The 19303-nt window shown below is 52.0% G+C and overlaps 1 protein-coding gene across 1 annotated transcript; it reads right to left on the bottom strand.

Moving 5' to 3' along the window:
* Positions 1–872: 872 nt before the first annotated feature.
* On the bottom strand, positions 873–17314 carry COCSUDRAFT_38676 (putative pleiotropic drug resistance protein 3; the record flags this gene model as incomplete). Its single annotated transcript, XM_005642681.1, has 39 exons — positions 873–995; positions 1505–1631; positions 1876–1970; positions 2195–2289; positions 2432–2472; positions 2846–2941; positions 3370–3492; positions 3797–4024; positions 4212–4285; positions 4463–4618; positions 5083–5208; positions 5519–5656; positions 5964–6029; positions 6167–6252; positions 6522–6687; positions 7089–7165; positions 8775–8948; positions 9465–9554; positions 10121–10281; positions 10589–10701; positions 10947–11022; positions 11274–11401; positions 11611–11710; positions 12455–12479; positions 12563–12692; positions 13064–13191; positions 13448–13526; positions 13677–13795; positions 13914–13989; positions 14707–14852; positions 15120–15201; positions 15403–15480; positions 15600–15658; positions 15878–15914; positions 16057–16140; positions 16259–16379; positions 16640–16703; positions 16870–16994; positions 17139–17314. The coding sequence occupies 39 exons, from the start codon at positions 17312–17314 to the stop codon at positions 873–875; spliced, it is 4188 nt and encodes a 1395-aa protein (XP_005642738.1).
* Between the last annotated feature and the right edge of the window lie 1989 nt (positions 17315–19303).

The following is a 19303-nucleotide window of genomic DNA, read 5'->3' as shown; positions in this document are numbered from 1 at the left end:
GCGTGACGTGCGTGTAATATTAGGACAAAGTATTTGTGTGTCATAGCTAGCAGTATTGCAAACGCTTGCAACATTTTGGTTGTGATTGCTTCCTAGGGTAGGAGTTTTTGGCTGTCTTTAGGGAGGTGTACTCTTGAATCAGGCAAACAGGTGTAGGACCTGCTGTCTCTGCTTGTCTTTGTTTCCAAGATCCAAATGCATGTGCTTGCGGTTGCTGACTGTGCTTTTGGGGTTTGACCTGCTAGGGTATGTGACCTGCATTGCATTCAACACTGGATGGTGTGTGAATGGGTGAGAAATATTATTACTGCGAGTAAGAAAATCTGAGCTTGCCAAAATGGTGTTCAACTGCAGCATGCATGGGTCCTCCACAAATGCAGGTCTGCAGGGCTTGTACTCTGTTGATATAATTTACAGGGCAGACGTCACTCAACTGACGCCTTGCCTCTGCAGGCCTCATGAAGAGATGCTGACATCAGCATGCAGAGCCAAGTATACACATTTTGATGCAGTATCATGGCACTCGCTGGCACTCAACTGGCAGAAACAACTGCTTGCATGTAGCAGCTAATTGCATGCTTGCAAAACAGTAACCCAACTGCAACCAACAGCAGAACTGCATAATGCACATCTAAATAATAAAGTTCAATGTCTACATGTCTGGGAGTGAGACTTTTTGCAAATTTCTCACGCATGTTCAAGCTTTGTCAATCGACCTGCGCCTAGCCCTGTGCGCTGTGGACACAAGAATGACAAGATTTTGAGGTGCAATACCTAACACGACAAAGCACGCAATGGGCCCCTGTTTTCAGGAGCCGAATCTTTGATCATGGCTATTTGCGCTCACAAAGGGATGCAGCACAGCTCAAGCATCAGCGGGTCTGGAAGTTGAAGTTCTTGAGTGCAAAGGCATTGATGGCCTGGAAGAGCAGGATGAAGCCGATGAGCACAAGCACCGCGTAGCCGATGAAATTGTGCTTATAGCCGTACTGCACCTGTGCGCATGCAGCAAACACAAAGTCAAGGCGCACGACAGGATAAGCAGTCAATTGTAATACGGGTGTGGGCAGAGCAGAGCCATTAAAAACTCTGGATATCGCAGACTACCTCAGATGACAAAAGGGATGCACAGTTCAGAGTTCTGCTTTGTGTAAGTCGCCCAGATCTGTTGACGTTAGGACGTAGACGGATTTACACAACATCAGGGAGACACTGTAGGGGTTTTTGCACGTTTTCCCATGGTTTCTATAAAATCGTTTGCCGCCTCTGGGCTCCAATTGTCTTGGCCCTCGTGTCCAATCATGTTAGAGCAAGAATATGTCACAGCAAAAGACTTCTGTGGCATTGAATTAGACACAAGATCGAGAGCGCCTGCTCTTAGCCAGCTGCATGGCTTCAGTCACTTATATCATACAGCTGACAAAAAGCGAGGTACACAGGGTGGACTGCCTTTGGAATGACCTTTCATTTCCATGCAATTCAGACAATGCAGCGTGCATCGCACCTCGACGTAGCGCGCGACTGATGCGGTGCTGCCGTCCTCAAATGCGATTAACTGGTCGTGGATGTCCCCCAGCTGGCTTGCTATCAGACCCTCCACCGTGTACGTCAGCGGGTCCAGGTAGTGGAACCTGGGGCCGGCAAACAATGATCATACTCCTGCCAAGACTCAGAAATGAACACAGATTCAAGATGGGCGCTATCAAGTACTAGTAGTAGGACTTAAGGACCTGGGTGATTTTACTGCTCCCAGGGAAAGGCACCACAGAACTGCATTGATATCCCCGGTAGCTGTGAAACTGCTGCCATAGTATTGATGCCAAAGACACCCTTCTTAGGAGGACATGACAGGCAAAGGTGGTAAGGGTGCATCACCAGATCCACCAGCCGGGGATGCGGGGGCGTGGGATGATGAAGCCGGCCAGCAGGAACCAGGCAGAGTAGAAGGTCGACGATATTATGGCCGCCACCTGCAAAGCACAAGAGATATGCTCTACATCAGAAACAAGCTTAGACACATAGCGCACCGTTGGCCAACAATGTTCCCTTTTCAAAGCCAAACTATCCCATCAGCAATGTCTATCCTGCAGCAACACTGAGCAGACTGCCTTCCAAGCACACTGTTTCCTTTGCCAGGAATCCCTCGTGAGAATTGTGACAAGCATACAGTTGTCCAAGTGAGCTGGGCGCTGACCTGGACATTGGGCGAGATGGAAACGGCCATCATGCCATAGTAGGTGAAGAAGGACAGCGTCAGGAACGTGAAGAAGAGGTACCAGAAGAACTTGGCTGCACGCATCACAGCAATCCCTCAGCGCCCATAAATATCCTCTCCCCTTACGGAGTGATGTCCATCTATTGCTTATGTACAGGAACGTGCGCAAGTGGGCTGCTGCGAGATAGGACGCAATACAAAGAGTGTTGAGCTCACCGGCGTTTATCTCAAAGTAGATCATGAAGTAGGTGATGCACCTGCACCAGGGGCGGTAAGGAAGTATCAGTGCTGTGGCAAACAGCACTGGCAGACTGCAATTAATTTAGCAGCGTGGAAGCGCCCATGATTGCCCAACATAATTCTCCAGTTTCTTTCAAAAAAAGTAAGTACCGCACAGAAACTGGCACTGGCTCAATGGAATCCCACTCTGCTGGTCAGCTTCCACCCTGCTCTCCGCTTCGGGCAGAACGGGAAGCGGCCCAGCAGAGTTGGATTCTGGGATCACATAGGCAGCATTGAGTAGATGCGGCGATCTGTCGCCCTGATTCAAAAATGAACGCCGCTCACTGAACAACACCAAGTGCAGCTTCACAAGGGGGAACTGCAACATTTAAGAGGAAGGGATCTTACGAGTAGAGGACGGTTTGCACGAGCAGGTAGGGGACCTCCACCAGAGTTTGCGCCAGAGCAAACGGTAGCTCGCTGTAGTAGCCCGCGGCGCGCTCCCTGCAAAAAGAGCAGATGTGCCTTCAGTAGAATTTCTGCCCAGATCTTTCCAGCCAAAAGTAGGGTTTGCTTGCTGATCTTTATGGCCTGCTGATCCCTGTCTTGCTAGAATGTTAATTGCTGTGACTTCAATCTTGCAGAAGTCAAATTTCTGCAGCCTTCCAGAAACTGGGACAAAGAAGTGCCACTCTGGATCCTTGCCAAAGAACTTCCTTGGGTGGTGGATGAATAAAAAAAAACATATGATATATAAAAACAAAATTAAAATTGTATGGCTCAGGATGCATGCATGTCATTGTTACCAACAGTACACGCTTTTCCTATCCAGGCCGGGTGCGTTCCAGCAGCATTGACATAGATCCCTTCCAAATTTCACTGTCCTTGCATGCATGCACAGAGCCAGAACAGGCTTCCGGAGGGAACAGCACCGGTAGAAGACGGATCGCTCAGTGTCGACCACTGGCTGCACGGTGGACGCGTTGGAGGTGCCCAGGAAGATGGCTGCCGTCAGCAGCGCACCCAACACATTCTGCATATTGCCCGCGTTGTCCCTGCGCCATGCACTTTCCACTGTTCACATATACTGCTCACATTCCCGAGAAAGGAGATCCTCAGCAGCATAAGAGGCACAAATCCAGTAGAGACATGCCCTGCTCGGACACAAGATTGCGGAGGAGTCCTGTATGTACGGTGACAGCAGCAAAGGAGGGCAGATCAAAATATTGTTTTCTTATCATTTCTGGCTCAGCTTCCTGGCTTGTCATCTGCAGGCTCAACGTACGGACATATAATTGTGGGGCAGGCATGCATGGAGGCAGAAACCTGCACATATCTGATATGAGGAGGAGTGCGCACGTTTTGTTGCCCTTGCGCCAGTAGATGGAGCCAATGAGGAGGCTGAAGATGCAGGTGAAGAACAGCCGCACCGCGTTGTAGTCCGGCAGCCGCCAGTACAGCGTGAAGTTCTTGCGGATTATGATCAAAAACTGCTCCAAAAAGGAGCGCGGGTAGCGCTTGTCGAACCGCAGCGGCTGCGAGTCGGGCGCTGGCACCTGCAGCTGCGTCACCAGCTCATCGTTGCTCCTGCGCACACATGTGCGCACCTGCCGTCAGCCTTCGGCACATGCATGCATATCAGCTGCAATCAATTCAAGCACAATTCTTAGTTAAAAACAACTGTGGGCCATTTTGATGGCTTTACCCTTGCAGCACTACTGCAGGTCAACTCTTTGGGCCGCAAGACCTGTCCATTAAGCCTGGAACTGCCTACCTGGCGACACCCGAGTTGGCGTACAGATCAGCGAAGTCCACTCCGAGCTTGTCCTCTGACGCCATCGCAGTCACCTGCACACCCGGGTGCAAGACTCTGACAGTCATCTTTTTCTTGCAACCTGCAAATCTGCACTAAAGCATCCTGCTTCATAGCCTAACTGGCCCCAACGTTCCAAAAGCTTTCTACTTCCCACTGTGCTCATTCCAAGGGGCATAAGCAGAGAGGATGAGCCAGCGCGGGTGACTCACCTCGAGCATCCAGGTGGCGGGGTTTATGCCATCCTCGATGCGTGGCACTCCGCGGATGCCTTCAAAGTAATTCACAAGCTCAGCGCTGCGGTCCCCCGTGGGTCCAAAGTAGATGGTGCGCCCGCCGCGCTTCAGCAGCAGCAGCTCGTCAAAAGACTGCGCACAGTGCACAAACTCAATCAGCTGGAACACGTGCGATTTTTGGCCGCGAGTGACCATGTAATGGACAGCCTCTCAACTCAAGGGCATCCGAGAACAGGGGATGTGCTGTACACCACTGTTCTTAGTAGTGACAGGCTCCATGTAGATCAAGATTTCTATAGCCCATTCAGTGGCTGTTTTTGATATCCTGCAGCCATATCAGACTTCAGGGCCTAGAGACAGATATTAATTGCGCAAATCGACATCAGTGACATTTTTGCATGCCACCGACTGTATGCAGAGCCCAGAAGTCTCCGGGGTGCGATGCCTGCAGGTTGCATGCGCCATGTCAGCGGCACGCTGCAGAGCAAACACCAAGGAGACTGCCGACCACTGCAGCGGCGCACTGCCATACAGTTTACGCCTGCATTCTGCCTTGAGCATTCACGGCATCGCTGGCAGACAAGTCAGGGGCTTGCCTCAAAGATGTCGATGGATGGCTGGTGGATGGTGCAGACAACGGTGCGACCGGTGTTGACTGTGTTGCGTACCGTCCGCATCACGATTGCGGCCGCGCGCGCATCCAGACCCGACGTGGGCTCATCCTGCAACCACACCATGCGCGTGTTGCGGCCGCGATTCCAGTTCCATATAGGACCAGCCCAGTTCCAGGAACAAGGAAGTATTTTGATGCACACGACTTCTTGTGCTTATTCAGAGCGTCTATCTTGTCACATGTGTTGGTTCAGCCAGGAGGGTCCATATGCTCAGACCCTCCCTTTGTCAATCCCAGGCTGCATGCCTAGCAGCAACATCTTTCCACTGTGACTCAGTACAGTCTGATATGCCCTGCAGACCCCTTCATGTCTATATGGTTTCACAGCAAAATTTGGGGATCCGATAAGGTCAGCGTGCCATGAAGACGATGGAGGGGTTGGCGACAAGTTCAACGCCAATGGTCAGGCGCTTGCGCTGCTCCACGGAGAGGCCGCTCACACCCGGCACGCCCACTATCGCACCGCGCAGAGGAGTCAGCTCCATCAGCTCCAACACCTGTGGAGATATTGCAGACCATTTGCTCGTCAGGAATGTTTCACAGATTGAAGAAGCCTGAACTGTAGTGCCTGGAGAGTGCTTCCTTTAGGGGAGGAGGGGCCCAACTACCAACCACTTGTGTGGATGTGCATGTTCGCTGTTCCCATGCCGGTAAAGTACCAGTGGCAATCCCCAATCGTGTCCAGGAATTTCATGGATTGAGCACAGGCTTCTTTTTCAAAATCTGTTTAAAATGTGAGCAAAGGAGTGATCTGCCACGTGCCTCGTCGACGAAGCTGGCGAGCTGCTTCTTGTTGGTGCCCACCAGGCGCAGCTGCGCGCTGTACATCAACGCCTCGCGCACCGTCGTGGCCGGAGAATGGATGTCAAACTGCAATCATCCATGCACCGATCTCAGCAACAAGACAGGCCTGAGTATGGGCGTGCGGGGCATTGCAGAGCTGCGTGCTGCTTCCTAGAGAAGTGCTTCATGAAAGCCTACGGGCTGCGATGAAGATCTGGTCTGACCTGCTCGACGTAGCCGGAGACACGCGCAAATGTGGCTGCGTCCTTAGGGTGCCCGTCCACGGTGATGTCCCCTCTGACGAGGCCACCTGTGCGCCATACACAGGGCTTGCACAAAGAAAAGGTGGATTCCTAATAAGCAGGAGACATGCTTGAGCCCAGCGAAGATATTACATTCATTGCTTTTCAGTCTTGATTGCAATGAGCAGCACATTTTCAGGTACATGAATTCTTTCCTGCAGGTTCTCCCAGTTGTTGTTAAGGCGCCTAAACAACTCCACACCCTGCAGGCCAGCATCATGTGTATAAATTGGGCTGCTCCCAACAATCATAATCTCTTGAATACTTGAAGCGTCACCTGTCTTGCGCGATGCCAGCACGTCCATGAGCGTGGTCTTGCCGGCCCCCGACACGCCCATGAGGCAGGTGAGCACGCCTGGCCGAAACGCGCCGCTGATGTCCGTCAGCAGTGTCAGCTGCGGCTTTGAGGCTCCCTCCACCGTGTCACCTGTCGCACTGCTCCCCTGCGCACATCAAAACATTCCTTTGCAACTGAAACATGCTCCACCCTGAGCCAACGGGACGGACAGAGGAAGCTGCAGCATGACACATGCACAGCAATGTGGCACATGGTAGCGCAGCCTCTCGCTTCTATAACCAATTAAGTAAAGGTGCACCCTGGGGAGAAGGCACGAAATTAATATAGCAGGTCCATGTTGCGCATGCTAAGGCCGTTGCGCTGCCCTGACACAGAGATTTGGGGGTCTGCAATTCTGTTCACCCATCAACACCCCACAGGAAATCAAAATGCAATCTCGCTTCTGAGAGGAAAGTTAGTCTGTCAGAGAGAGAGAGAGAGAGAGAGAGAGAGAGAGAGAGAGAGAGAGAGAGAGAGAGAGAGAGAGAGAGAGTATGAGGCGCGCACGGGTGGCAGGTCGACGGAGTAGTTGACGTGGTGGAAGGCCATGTTGAGGGGCTGAAATGGCAGCACCATCCCCTTGCCTGTATTGGCGCGCCCCAGCCGCCGCTGACTCGCGCGGAACGACACCCGGTCCGCAGCGCTCATGTGCGCCTGCGTTCAGAACAATTGTAGGCATGGACCTTGCAAGCATGGTGCACAGTGAAATGGAACCAAGCTGCATGCACTAAGGCCTTCATATGACAGCATGTAGGCAGGAGTCTTAAATTCAGTCATTGAAGTGGCACAACACAATCATGCAGAGCAGCGGTTCACCAGTAGAATGAGATTCGCCCATTCTTTTACAGAGTCAATGCAGTAGGAAAGAGCAGATCACCAGGTCAGGAGGGGAGGTGGGCGCGTCGCCGGGCTCTTCAATGGAGGTGGGCAGCGTTTTGCCATGGTCCGCGTCTTCTGGTGGCAGATCTGCCTTGGCCGAGAAGAAGCGCTCCAGACGAGCTCCGCTGGCGTCCTGCAGAGATGGAAAAGTTCTCAAGTCATCTTGCTTCCAGAAGCACTATCATAGTATGGAAGCATCTCCCAGGACTTTCGGGTTTGCCAGGCATTAAGATTTTTTCCCCAAAAAATGCAATTTGCGGCAGCTGTGCTGTTTATAGCACACTGGCACCTTCCAGCTACTTCACCATGCAGTTTTCAGTGTACATTCTCATGCCTGACACAAGTTGCTGCGCAAAACCCCAATGCAGCGACCCGCTAGCGCTCGAAAGTGAGTGAGGTCACCTTGAAGTCATCCTCCTCTGCCGTCTCTGGCGGAGGCGCGGGCCGCGGCGGCGGCGCGGGGCTGTCGGCATCGGCCGGCTGCGGCGCAGCAGCTGCCGGCCGGCCATCGATCGGCGACCCCTGGCGAGTCATTGCAATGACCCCGCCCGGCTTGCTGCTAGGCACAGACTTGGAAGCTGCGGAGGTAGTTGTGGAGTGTGCAGTGCCGGTTCGCATCATCTCCCTTTCCTGGAGCTGCTCCTCCGGCATCACTGCGTTGCCGCCGCCCAGCGCTGCGCCGAGTCCAAATTCGCAAGTTTGATTTATGTCTTATTTTTTCAGGAAATTAGGGAGAAATGGCTAAACCCTAAACAAACACTGATATGATCCGAAAGCGGTGATTGGTACAAGCCTTATGCTGGGAACTGGTCAGGGAACTCAGGTGCATGCAAGAGGGCTTCTGCCCTCAAGCAATGGCTATGATCAGATACATTCTTGGGCTAAAAAAAAAGAAACGTCTCTGCTTCAAGGTGCAAGAAGCTGCAGTTTGTGGAGTCATCACCCTTCATTCTGTCCGGCGCATGCAAAGCGTCTTTGCCATGCAGCAAAGTCAGAGCGAGGGTGAGAATGCGTATATTGTCTGCACATGTCAACACTACAAGACGGCGGCCGCTTGGGCTCCTCAAGCGAAGCCAATCCCCCAGCCATTATATATATCTCCTCTGTAAATGATGGTCCCGGCTGGCGGGAGGAGGTATAAATACTAAGCACGGTGTCCACGATTGATTGGACCTTGGGTAGGCGAGTCCCCCACGCTTGGATTTGGCAGCCCTTGACTGCGGGTTATCTGCAGACGAACCTCGCCTCTTGGCCGGAAAAGTGTACAGTAATTATGATGAAAATAAAAAGCTGAGTTTGGCAGGCTGTGCGCACGTGGGAAGAGCTTGAGGGCGAGGATGGTGAGCAGGTTGAGTCCCACAATCCAGGCGCTGACGACCGCAATACCGGCCCACACCCACACGCGCTTGATGCGGAAGTCTAACGACTGCGCCACAGCCTGACCTATGGTGATGCTCGGGTTGAACTGGTAAGGGACGGCCCAGCGGCCTGCGCGAGAGCATGATTTTCTTCAGTGGCTTCTCAAGCTAATGTGTTCAAAGAAGTGAGGAGGGTACTTTTGTAGCCCTTGAATCACTGGAGGGCGACCCAATGACAGTCACCAAAGCGACTTTCAGAGAGTAAACCAAGACTGCAGGAAGCCACAGTTCCCGCTTTACTTTGTAAAGAGAAGCTCTCTTTGAAATCCCGCATTGGCTAAACAAATCAAGCATACAGCCACAATGGCTTCCCTCCATAATCCGTATAAGAAACCTGCGTCTCAGAGCTCATTTCTCTAGCTTGTTATAAAGGTGCAGAGGTCCCAAAGGAGGTTCTGCTCAGCTTTGCAAATCTGCCGTCCAGTGCCATGTCAACAAAAAAAATTACTGTGCCCGACCTTTGGGTTTGTGGTATTCTGCAGGAGCTGTGCCGAAGCTGCTTAGCTGGCTACATGCAAATGAAATTCAACAATTGCATGACTGCAGGAAATACATAAGGGTATTCTTGTGGGAATTTGGAGCTCACTGTCTGAGAATTCGTTGGCTTGTGCCGCCGACACCAGCCATTGCAGTGGCAGCGCCCAGTAGCCGCCAATGTACCAGTCCGGGATGCGGTCTGCGCAGGGGCAGACATTCATTAGCAAATAGCATGTGAAAGCGATTGTAAGGGAGTCACAGAAAAATGCAATGGAAGGAGTCGTGAGCTCGCTGGCCAGATGTTTCTCTGGCACATGGCAGGAAACTCAACATTGTGCCCTGTGCGCTTCCTGCTTAAGTATCTTTGACCTGGCATTCATGGCATGTGAGCAGCTCAGTACAACAATGCAGCCCATGGAATGCAGTTCATGGGGTGCACATAGCAGGACGAAGATTGTAGATTGTGCCTTTGACTGCAGCTTGTCTGCAGGACACACCTTGCCTCAAGGAAGGAAGGCATGTAATAATACATTTTTTATTTTTTTATTTTTTGTATTGCACGCTTTTCCTGCCGAAAGGCAAGGTACGTTCTGCAGACAAGCTGCAGTTAAAGGCTGCCACAATCCTACCCCTTGTTGGACTCGCCAGATCCAAGCAAGAACCAATCAACCGTGGGCACGGTGCTCAGTATTTATATCGCCCCCCGCCAGCCGGGGCATAATATTAATAATGCACACATTTTTGCAGTGTAGGCGATGCGCTTACTTTTGGAGAGGACGAAGCCGGAAAGGAGGATGAGGAGGAGGAAGATGAGCCAGGCGATGGTGTAGGCAACCACCAGGGACCGCCCGATGGCGCCCATCAGCCGGAAGAGCCCGATGGCCATTTGGTGGCACAGGAAGTTCAGCAGCCAGAACGTGAAGTACCTGCGAGCACAACCACACGCTGGCACCGTGCAGGAACATGGAGAATTAGGCCAGCAGCCAACAAGCCAACAACATGAAGCTTTCAGGTTCTAGGCGTTCATGTCTACAAAAATCTAAACCCTAAATACACTAGATAAGAAACAATCACCGGATATATTATCAAAAAGAAGGAGGACTCATCTCAAGTGCTGCATTTTGAAACTCCGAATTGCCGATCTGGAAAGTGCTCTTGCTTGCAGCTGACTCACACTGATCTAACAAGGCAAGCCAGGGCTTGAGTGGGAGTAAGTGGACGATATAATCCCACCTGCCGGCGTCTGGTGCGAAGCCGATGATCCAGTAGAGCATAGTGGACCAGATGAAGGACTCCACAAGCGAATAGGGCAGCCGCAGAATTGTGATGGGCATCCCAAAGGCCCACTGCATGCACACATATCACTTCTTCACTCTGCCGAGTATCTATATGTCATGGGCGCCGACTAGCTCTACCAAAGTCGGCCATTGGATCAGTCCTTATCTTGGCTGGAAGCAATGCGAGTCTCACTGACTGATTGACTGACTGGCGACAGCTGCTTCCTCACATCTTACGGCATGGCAAGTTCAAGTTGGCGCTTGATGTAAATGTACAGGGAGGATTCATAAGGCTTAACAGAGTAGGGCCTCACCGCTGGGTAGAACAGGTTGGCGCGCTGTTTGTAGAAGACCGGCAGCATTTCAATCGTGATGGACATCTCAGTCAACCTGTGCAGATATGCTGCTGAGTATGGAGCACATAGCTATGGGAACCCCTTCCTCATGTCGCTTCTTGGGACATGCTTTGTGCCTGGTCACTTGGCAAAAAAACATTTTGCGCGCAAAGTGCCTCATCTGCAGTTTTACATGCCTGTGGCTGCAGCACCTGTCAAGTGCACAATAGCCCCAGCCATAACCCCTAAATTTATTAACTTGAAAATTGCAAATAACACAGCACTGAACTGGGTGGCATGACGCACCCATCAAAGAGCATGTGCACGAGGGAGTAGAACATGACAGCGGCGTAGAGTGATGCGTCCCCCACGTTGTTGCGGTGCATCGTCGGCCGGATGAAGAGCGTCGACGCTATGAAGCCCATCACCACTGTCTGCAACACCCAGTCGAAAACAGCTCAAGGCACCCTCAACGGCCCGCTCCAGGCACATGTACCAATGCACCATCAGCATGATCACTGTTGAGTCAGCAGCTCTAGTGACATCCTCCAAATGTGCCTGTGTTTAGTGTTTCATTTTTAACTCTTATCTCAAAACCCCATGAGGTGGTAAGAATATGCACAAGGGTGAGAAAGTGACGCACGATGGCGGTGCGGAAGATGTAGACAAATTTGTGTCGCTTCATAAGCGTGACCTCGCGAAGGAACAGCGTGGCAAACACCCCCACCGGAGACAGCGCGTACCTGCACAGCCCATTGGGTTTCAATGCTGCACCTGACCTCGTGCCAGAGATCACTGTGTCCATGTAGACATACATCGCTCCTGCTACTTTCCTTGGTGACTTCTTGAAGCCAATGTTGGTTTCATACAAATGACCACGACACTTCAGTGGCGCTTGTGCCCCAACTTGCGGCTTCCAGGACTTGAATCGCAAGTGCACGAAGCCATGCTTTCGATACGGGAGTAACTCCTCTGAGATTTTCTGCTTTCAGCCATTTTGTGACCTCAACAAATACATCAAAGCCTATGTTTGCAGTCACATTGGCTTCTAGCCAAGTTTCCTTCTAAGAAACACTGTTCCTGCCAAGGAGGTGTCCCTGCCGGGCCCCGGGGACAGGCATCTACCGAAACTCACTTTCTGCGCACAAGGGGGTCCAGCCGCTTTTCACTTTTTCCGTCATCGCCGCTGCGACCGCCGGTGCCGCCGTTACCGCCCATACCGCCGCCAGCCGCGCCGTTCTCGGCAGCTGCCAGGGCGTCTGCATCGCCCTTGCCACCTGCCAGCGCAACATGCAACCAGGTCATGTGGCCAGCAAAAATAATCTTTGAGGATGGACGTCTGGGATCAGAGAGTGATTCCAGACAAGATTTACTACGCCCAGTATCATATGAAGCTGACAATGAGCGGGCGCCAGGACATGGCTTGCCCAAATCGAATCGAAAACCAGGAAAAAGGGCCAGGGGGCTCGAGACAACAGTAAGTTCACATTCTCGCAAAGCTGAAGTTGCTGTCTGTCAGGCAGCCATCCCTCATGTATTCCCTTGGTGCTCTGCGCAAATTTGAAAACACTGAGCAGAACCCTCGAATTGCGCACCTGCTGTGGGGGGCCGGCTGCGCGCCAGTTCGGCGGCGTTCTCTCGGCCGCGCGGTGATGACTCATAGGCCTCTGCGATGGTGGCCACTGGCACAAAGCTCCAGGGACGGCTGGGATCCGCCCAGTATTGCTGCAGGAGCCGGGCACTGACTGTTCGCATTACATGCTACATATGCGCACAGGAAAAACCAGGACTGGAAGCACATGCCGAGCGTGATCTCGCGCAGTGGATATCAGGCACATCCAGATTAGTTTATTATAATGACGTGCCTTCCTGCCAGGAGGCAATTTATGTCTGCAGGCAAGCTGCAAGGAAAAGGCTACCACACATTCTACCCCCTCTTGGACTTGCCATGTCCAAGCCAGACCCAATCGGCCGTGGGCATGGTGCTCAGTATCAGCATTCCGCCCCCCGCCAGCCAGGCCATTCACGATATCTGGTGTCAACATAGTCAAGAGACAAGCATACAAGACCAAAGCCAGCGAGGACTGAAGACACACCTCCTGGTCCTTGGGCGAGGTGACTTCCTGCAGGAAGTCTGCGATGCCCTTGCGCTCTGGCAGTCGGAATCCCAGGCCCTCGAAGAATGGCAACACCTCTCCAATCGGTCCATGGAACAGTACGTGACCTGAGCAGATTTAAGAGTTATCATTACAGCATCACATGCAGATAGAATGCATGTGCCAAAGCACTCCAAGCAAGGCGCTGACCGGTGAGCATGAAATGCAGTCCTTGGGGATGCGAGTCACCCAGTGTCACTGCCTCAGTGCACTTGAGCCTACTATTTTTGCAGACTGAGACATTACGTGTGAATTTTGGCTCAGGGCTGCTTCGTCTCAAGGACGAAGCAGCCCTGAGCAGAAAAGAGTGCCAAGAGCGCGCACCTTCGCTGAGCAGCATGACATCGTCGAAGAGCTCATACACCTCCGGCGCCGGCTGCAGCAGCGCCATCAGCATGGTGCCCTGCACAGTCGCCGTCAGGAAGATCTCAGTCTATTTCAGGGTTTGCAGAGGCGAGGCTTGTTGATGCTTCTTATGCAGTGCCCAGCATGTAGCTCCGCAGGGCAGTGAAGAAGTGTATTTACATTGAAAGGGGCTGTTGAGCTGGCGCACCTGGCACATGTGGACGAAGTTGCGCGCGCACTTGACGATGAGATATGTGGTGGATGAGTCGAGGCCGGTGCTGATCTCGTCCATGAACATCGTTGACTTGGGCCCCACGATCATCTCCCCTGCATCAGGGCGCATGCTCTAGGGTGCATCTCTTCTGCCACACGTTTTCATGCACGTTGAATGGTGTCAATGACTAAGCAAGTTCAGGATTCAGGGTTGAGAATCAAGGAGGTGCACCTGAGGTGACGCGTTTCTTCTGGCCGCCACTGATGCCGCGGATCATGTTGTTGCCCACCACAGTGTCCTGGCACACCTGCACACGCACAACCGCTCCTCGCCAAAGAGCTGCCACGGGGGTGTAACAGGGGTCCCAGAAAGTGTCAGGTCAGCCGCTATGTAGGGCTGCTGCAGCTGAAACTTCAGGGCTTCCCTGCGATGCCCAAGCTCTTTGAGAAGGAAGACGCATTTTCACTTCAACCTGGCCGCATAACGGTTAAAAAAGCTAGGAAACTCGGGGGTCATTTGAATCACAAACATGCTTTTGAGACATTCCCCTGACACCGTTTTGCCAAATATCAAAAGGGGCTGTCCAATCCGTACCCATATGTAGGGTTTAGGGTGCTCTGAACCAGCTTGGCCGATCCCTTAGGAGGCTGTTAAACCCTGGCTGTCACACTACTTCTGAACATAGACACTCAGACACTGCGCCAGAAACCCACACTGACATGTGCACGCCCAGATGTCCTGATGGATCTGCTGGCAGTACCAGAATGAGTGACGTTTCCTACCAACATGCTTTTTAAGGTTGCTTATTGTTTGGGGATTTATAATATCAGGGGGTTGGGTGAAACGGTGAAAAGGGCAGAAGTGATATTCAAACATTTTGTCAAGGCATTCAGATTTTAGGCACAGTCCCGGGCTTCATTTTTGGGTAGGGAAGGGGGTGCAGAACGCATCGAATTCAAAAAATTATGACGTGCTCACTGGAGATAAAGTGTCATGTTAAGCTGTCAGGTGTGGGTGGGCTTGCCTCGAGGCCGAGCACGCGCATCATGTAGTGGGTGACCGGGTTGTGCCGCGCCCCCGTCACCGCTGATGCCTGCAGGTACGCGTCGATGTCGGCGTCTGGCTCGATGCTGCCTGCGCGCTCGGCCTCCGCCAGCTGCCGCAGGAAGTCTGCGCATGCCACGCTCAAGTTGAGCGAGATTACCAAAAGCCTAAGACTCATGCATATGTCTGATAATAGTGCCAGTCGTCCTTGGTCTAAAGCGTGTCACTCTGATGCTTTTGATCCCAACAGGCATGCGAAGATGACAAACAACAATAAAATATCTTCAGGGTAACTAACAGTATATCATGATACCTCTGCTTTAAGAGTCTCCTCTCTTAGTCAGTTGTGACCACACATGCGAGTCCGATCACATTATATCGTTGCAGGCACACCTGCTTTGAGGCCGGTGCCCTGGACGCGTGCGGCAAAGTCGAAGGTCTCGCGTACAGTCAGCTCCGGGACGTGCAGGTCCACCTGCATGCACACGTAGCAACATTCGTGAATGAGAAATTTTTACCTGCCTGCCCTTAGTGATGCCTTTCCTCATTTTCAATACAATGCAGTGTGGCAACAGGCAGTGCAGAAAATGGAAGTCCAGCAGAGAAGTGGGGAGCGCAAATGAGAGGAAAAAAACAACATCACTGAAAGTTGACAAAGCAACCTGGTTAGACAGACCTGGTCCACGTAGGCTGCAGTGCGCTCCGGGAAGAACTTGTCAAAGGTCTCCCCATTGTATGTCACCTGCCCTGTCACCTGCGCATACAACCCCCTAGTCATGCCAGGCAGCATTCCTTCTTGGTCCAGCTCGAGCGGAAGGAAACAACAGAAAGGCGCTACAGGCATGTGCGAGGTGGCAGGTGCCTGCATCATACCTTGAGCGATGGCTCCTTCTGCAATTTTCCAGCCAGAGTCTTTAGCAGCGTCGTCTTCCCTGCAGGCAGAGCACGCATCTGGGCAATTATTATCCCTTTAGCAGCAATTTCCTGCCACGAGACATCACTCCAGCTGTTCAAGAAGGGGGCCCAGGGGTGGAAACTGCAGCCTTTGCTTCCCTGCTGTCATTACACACTGGCAAGGCCATACCTATTTCGTATGCAAACAAAGGTCAAGATCTTAAAAGAGACAACATGTGACGGCAGCATGCGCGCACCTGCGCCTGGAGGCCCGAGCAGCATTGTCAGCCGACCCTGTTCAGCACAGGAGGGCTCTGCTCAGTCGCATGCACACACATCTGGCTGTGCAGAATCTGCTTTTGTGACATTGACAATAAATAGTAAACCTAAGGAAAGTCAGTGGCTGAGCAGGATACACTCGTCTGCAGGGCATCACCGGCTTGAGCACTGCGTTGACGTTGTTGAGGATGTTGAAGGGGCGCTTGTCAGTCTTCTTCACCCGCAGCCGGATCAGCACGTCCTGCGAAGCATAGAGTCCCACCACATCAGCAGCACTTGCACACTTCTCGCTCAGCTCTGATGCTCCCTGTGGCTGCTTCTGCGTTCAGCTGCATGCATGTGCAGGAGACGGATCTCACCTCGATGAAGTTGCGGTAGGCGTTGATGAGCGTCGGGGCTGCTCTGCCGCCCACGTAGACGCTGCTGTCCACGCTCAGCCCATCCGCACGCACCTCCACCGTCGGCACATCCACCCCAGCCCTGCAGGGGTGCATACTCTAATTAATGACCTGGACTGGTACACTGTGGACTGGCACACATCAAGATGCTAGAATATGGCTGAAGCAATGCGGTGTCAGTGACCCCTTGCAACGGCCGACACCTAAATCTCCTGTCAATGGTTGGCGCCGCAATTTATTGAAGTGCTGCCCAGCCCACAAGGTACCAGCTCATGCACAGGAATGCTCATGCTCATCAGCAAGACGACTGTACCGTTGACAAGCAAGATAGGCAGGGCAGACCTCTTGATTCGGTCCTGGAACTTGCGCAGGAACGCCTCGTTGTCCTGATCCGATGTCTGCAGCGCTACGGCAGCGCACACAGACACAGCCAGTCAGATAGACAGGCAAACATTGTATACTGCTCTGAAGCTGCGGATATCTGCACAGCTCATACTGGAGTGTAGGTGATTTCAGGGCACACATCGCAGCTTCCGCAGTCCACATTTCAGATTATTCATGATGAAACTCACCGCGGTCGACAATGAGCTGTCTGTGGGTGCGCCTCAGACGCTTGAGGTCCAGCTTTGTGAAGCCGCTGCCCTCACCGCCATCTGCCCCCGGCCGATCCATTGTGCTGGCGCGCTCCAGTGCCACCCTGCCACATCACGCATGCTCCTATTTTAGGTCACAATGAGGTTTCTGGCCACTTGTGCACAGGTCAGCCATGCAACCCATTCAGCAGCGGACAGCTGTGGTGAGCAGGCCACCGAGGAGCTGCTCATCCAGATCTAGCACACACCTGTACAGCTCCTCGTAGTCATCCACAGGCATCTCTGGGTCGCGGTCCGCGTCTGCATCCAGAGCAGCGTCTGAGCCCAGACTGGCGCGCCGCCTTGAGGTGACCCCTCGCAGCAGGTCCTTTGGGTGGTAGGAGACATCTTTGTGCAGCCCAGGGTTCCAGTGGTTGGCCGCCATGCTTCACACAGTAGCCGGGAATTGCAGCGGCTCACAGGTCCTGCCGAGCCCAGTGCAGAGGAAAATGTCAGGCAGTAGCAGGCTGGTCACTGATGATTAAGTCAGCATTTCATGGCAGCAGGCTAAGTGCGAAATGACAACTCTAAAACAGAAAATAATGACTTTGCACATTGCAGCTGCATAACACAGGTAAGCAACTGGCTGCGATGCTTCTTCGAAGGGAGATCCTTGGAACATTGGCCTCATGACAAGACAATCACTTTACGGACCCCTAAAATCTCCAATTACTCGTCAAGAATATTTCTTGCGTTCATCGATAGATCTTTCAGTTGTTGCACAGGCGCCAGCTTGCTTGCAAACTGTTCTCCCTGCCCGCATCCCTTCTTCAAGGCCCTCGTCAGTCGCACGTGTAAGACTGGCACCTCCTAACCATTTATTTGTCCCAAAAAACAGGTGAATGCAGCTCACCTCAGTAAATATAGTAACGCGCTCAGTCCTTGACGCCAGCTGATATCTCTTCCTTATCACGGGACATCGGTACCTTGCCCACCATGGTGTTCTGTCCGCCTCTATATACAGTTGTGGCAAAGACAGCCATCCATATTTCATCAGCATTGAAGTGATGTGCTCCCAGTGGAAATGTCCCAACGCACAGATGTCGTAATCATCGGCTGGACGCTAATTTTTCTTGGACGGTGTTAGGTCCGAAGGCAACGCCGCTGCATCTCACAGGGAGAGTGGCAACCATGAAGATCTGACATCAGCGAACAGTTCAAATCCAGACATCTGCCATGCTGAACAATCTGATTCTAATCCATCGTGCGTGAAGCTACACATATAAAGAGCGTGCCCCATGAGAATGCTCGTGAAGGCCCCTCAGAGTGCCACTGGACATGGCATATAGGTAAAGAAGTTTTAGCTACGATCACACCAAACTACATGGGATGAACGTTTCAAACCTGGAAGATTAGGGGACAGGGCAATGGTTACGGTAAGAGTGAAAGGAAACAGGTTGAAAAGTCGAGAAGTGACACAGTGCAAGTTTATTGCAACACGCTTGGTAACAACATTTTAATCCCCAACATATGCTTGCCACGATACATCCCCTTGACAAGCTCCCTCAAGTTCATCTATACCCGTTCCTATGCATTTTCATGCTTTTCCAAAACAGCTCATTTTTACAACAAACCAAGATGTATATGATGTCCGTCGACGGCATCAAGTTGATAAGTATTGCACGCTTTTCCTGCCTACTGTATCCGCAAAGTATAGCTAGTAGCTAGCTACGACGCTGCCACACACCCTACTCTTTGATGGATTTGCCACATCCGAGCAAGACTCTTCGGATCCCTATAAAATAACACCCTTTATGGATTCCATATTCCCCGTGTCTCACCTTTTGAGGCTTATGCTCTCAAGGATGGGGCCTAAGGCATAGTGGAGAGGCATGCAATGTGGCCTGCACATGGAGAGCTTTCATTTGATGCATGTCCCACCCAAAGTTTACGAGTGAATATGTGATGGTGACTTATGGAAACTTGCATTTAGGGTTTAGGGTTTAGGGTTTAGGGTTTAGGGTTTAGGGTTTAGGGTTTAGGGTTTAGGGTTCAGGGTTTAGGGTTTAGGGTTAGGGTTTAGGGTTCAGGGTTCAGGGTTCAGGGTTTAGGGTTTAGGGTTTAGGGTCTAGGGTTTAGGGTTTAGGGTTTAGGGTTTAGGGTTTAGGGTTTAGGGTTTAGGGTTTAGGGTTTAGGGTTTAGGGTTTAGGGTTTAGGGTTTAGGGTTTAGGGTTTAGGGTTTAGGGTTTAGGGTTTAGGGTTTAGGGTTTAGGGTTTAGGGTTTAGGGTTTAGGGTTTAGGGTTTAGGGTTTAGGGTTTAGGGTTTAGGGTTTAGGGTTTAGGGTTTAGGGTTTAGGGTTTAGGGTTTAGGGTTTAGGGTTTAGGGTTTAGGGTTTAGGGTTTAGGGTTTAGGGTTTAGGGTTTAGGGTTTAGG

Source organism: Coccomyxa subellipsoidea (genome assembly GCF_000258705.1).
Source record: "Coccomyxa subellipsoidea C-169, whole genome shotgun sequence".
In the NCBI taxonomy this organism is placed as follows: Eukaryota; Viridiplantae; Chlorophyta; class Trebouxiophyceae; family Coccomyxaceae; genus Coccomyxa; species Coccomyxa subellipsoidea.
Note: the sequence above shows the minus strand (reverse complement) of the source record. Positions and strands in the feature narration are given on the sequence as shown.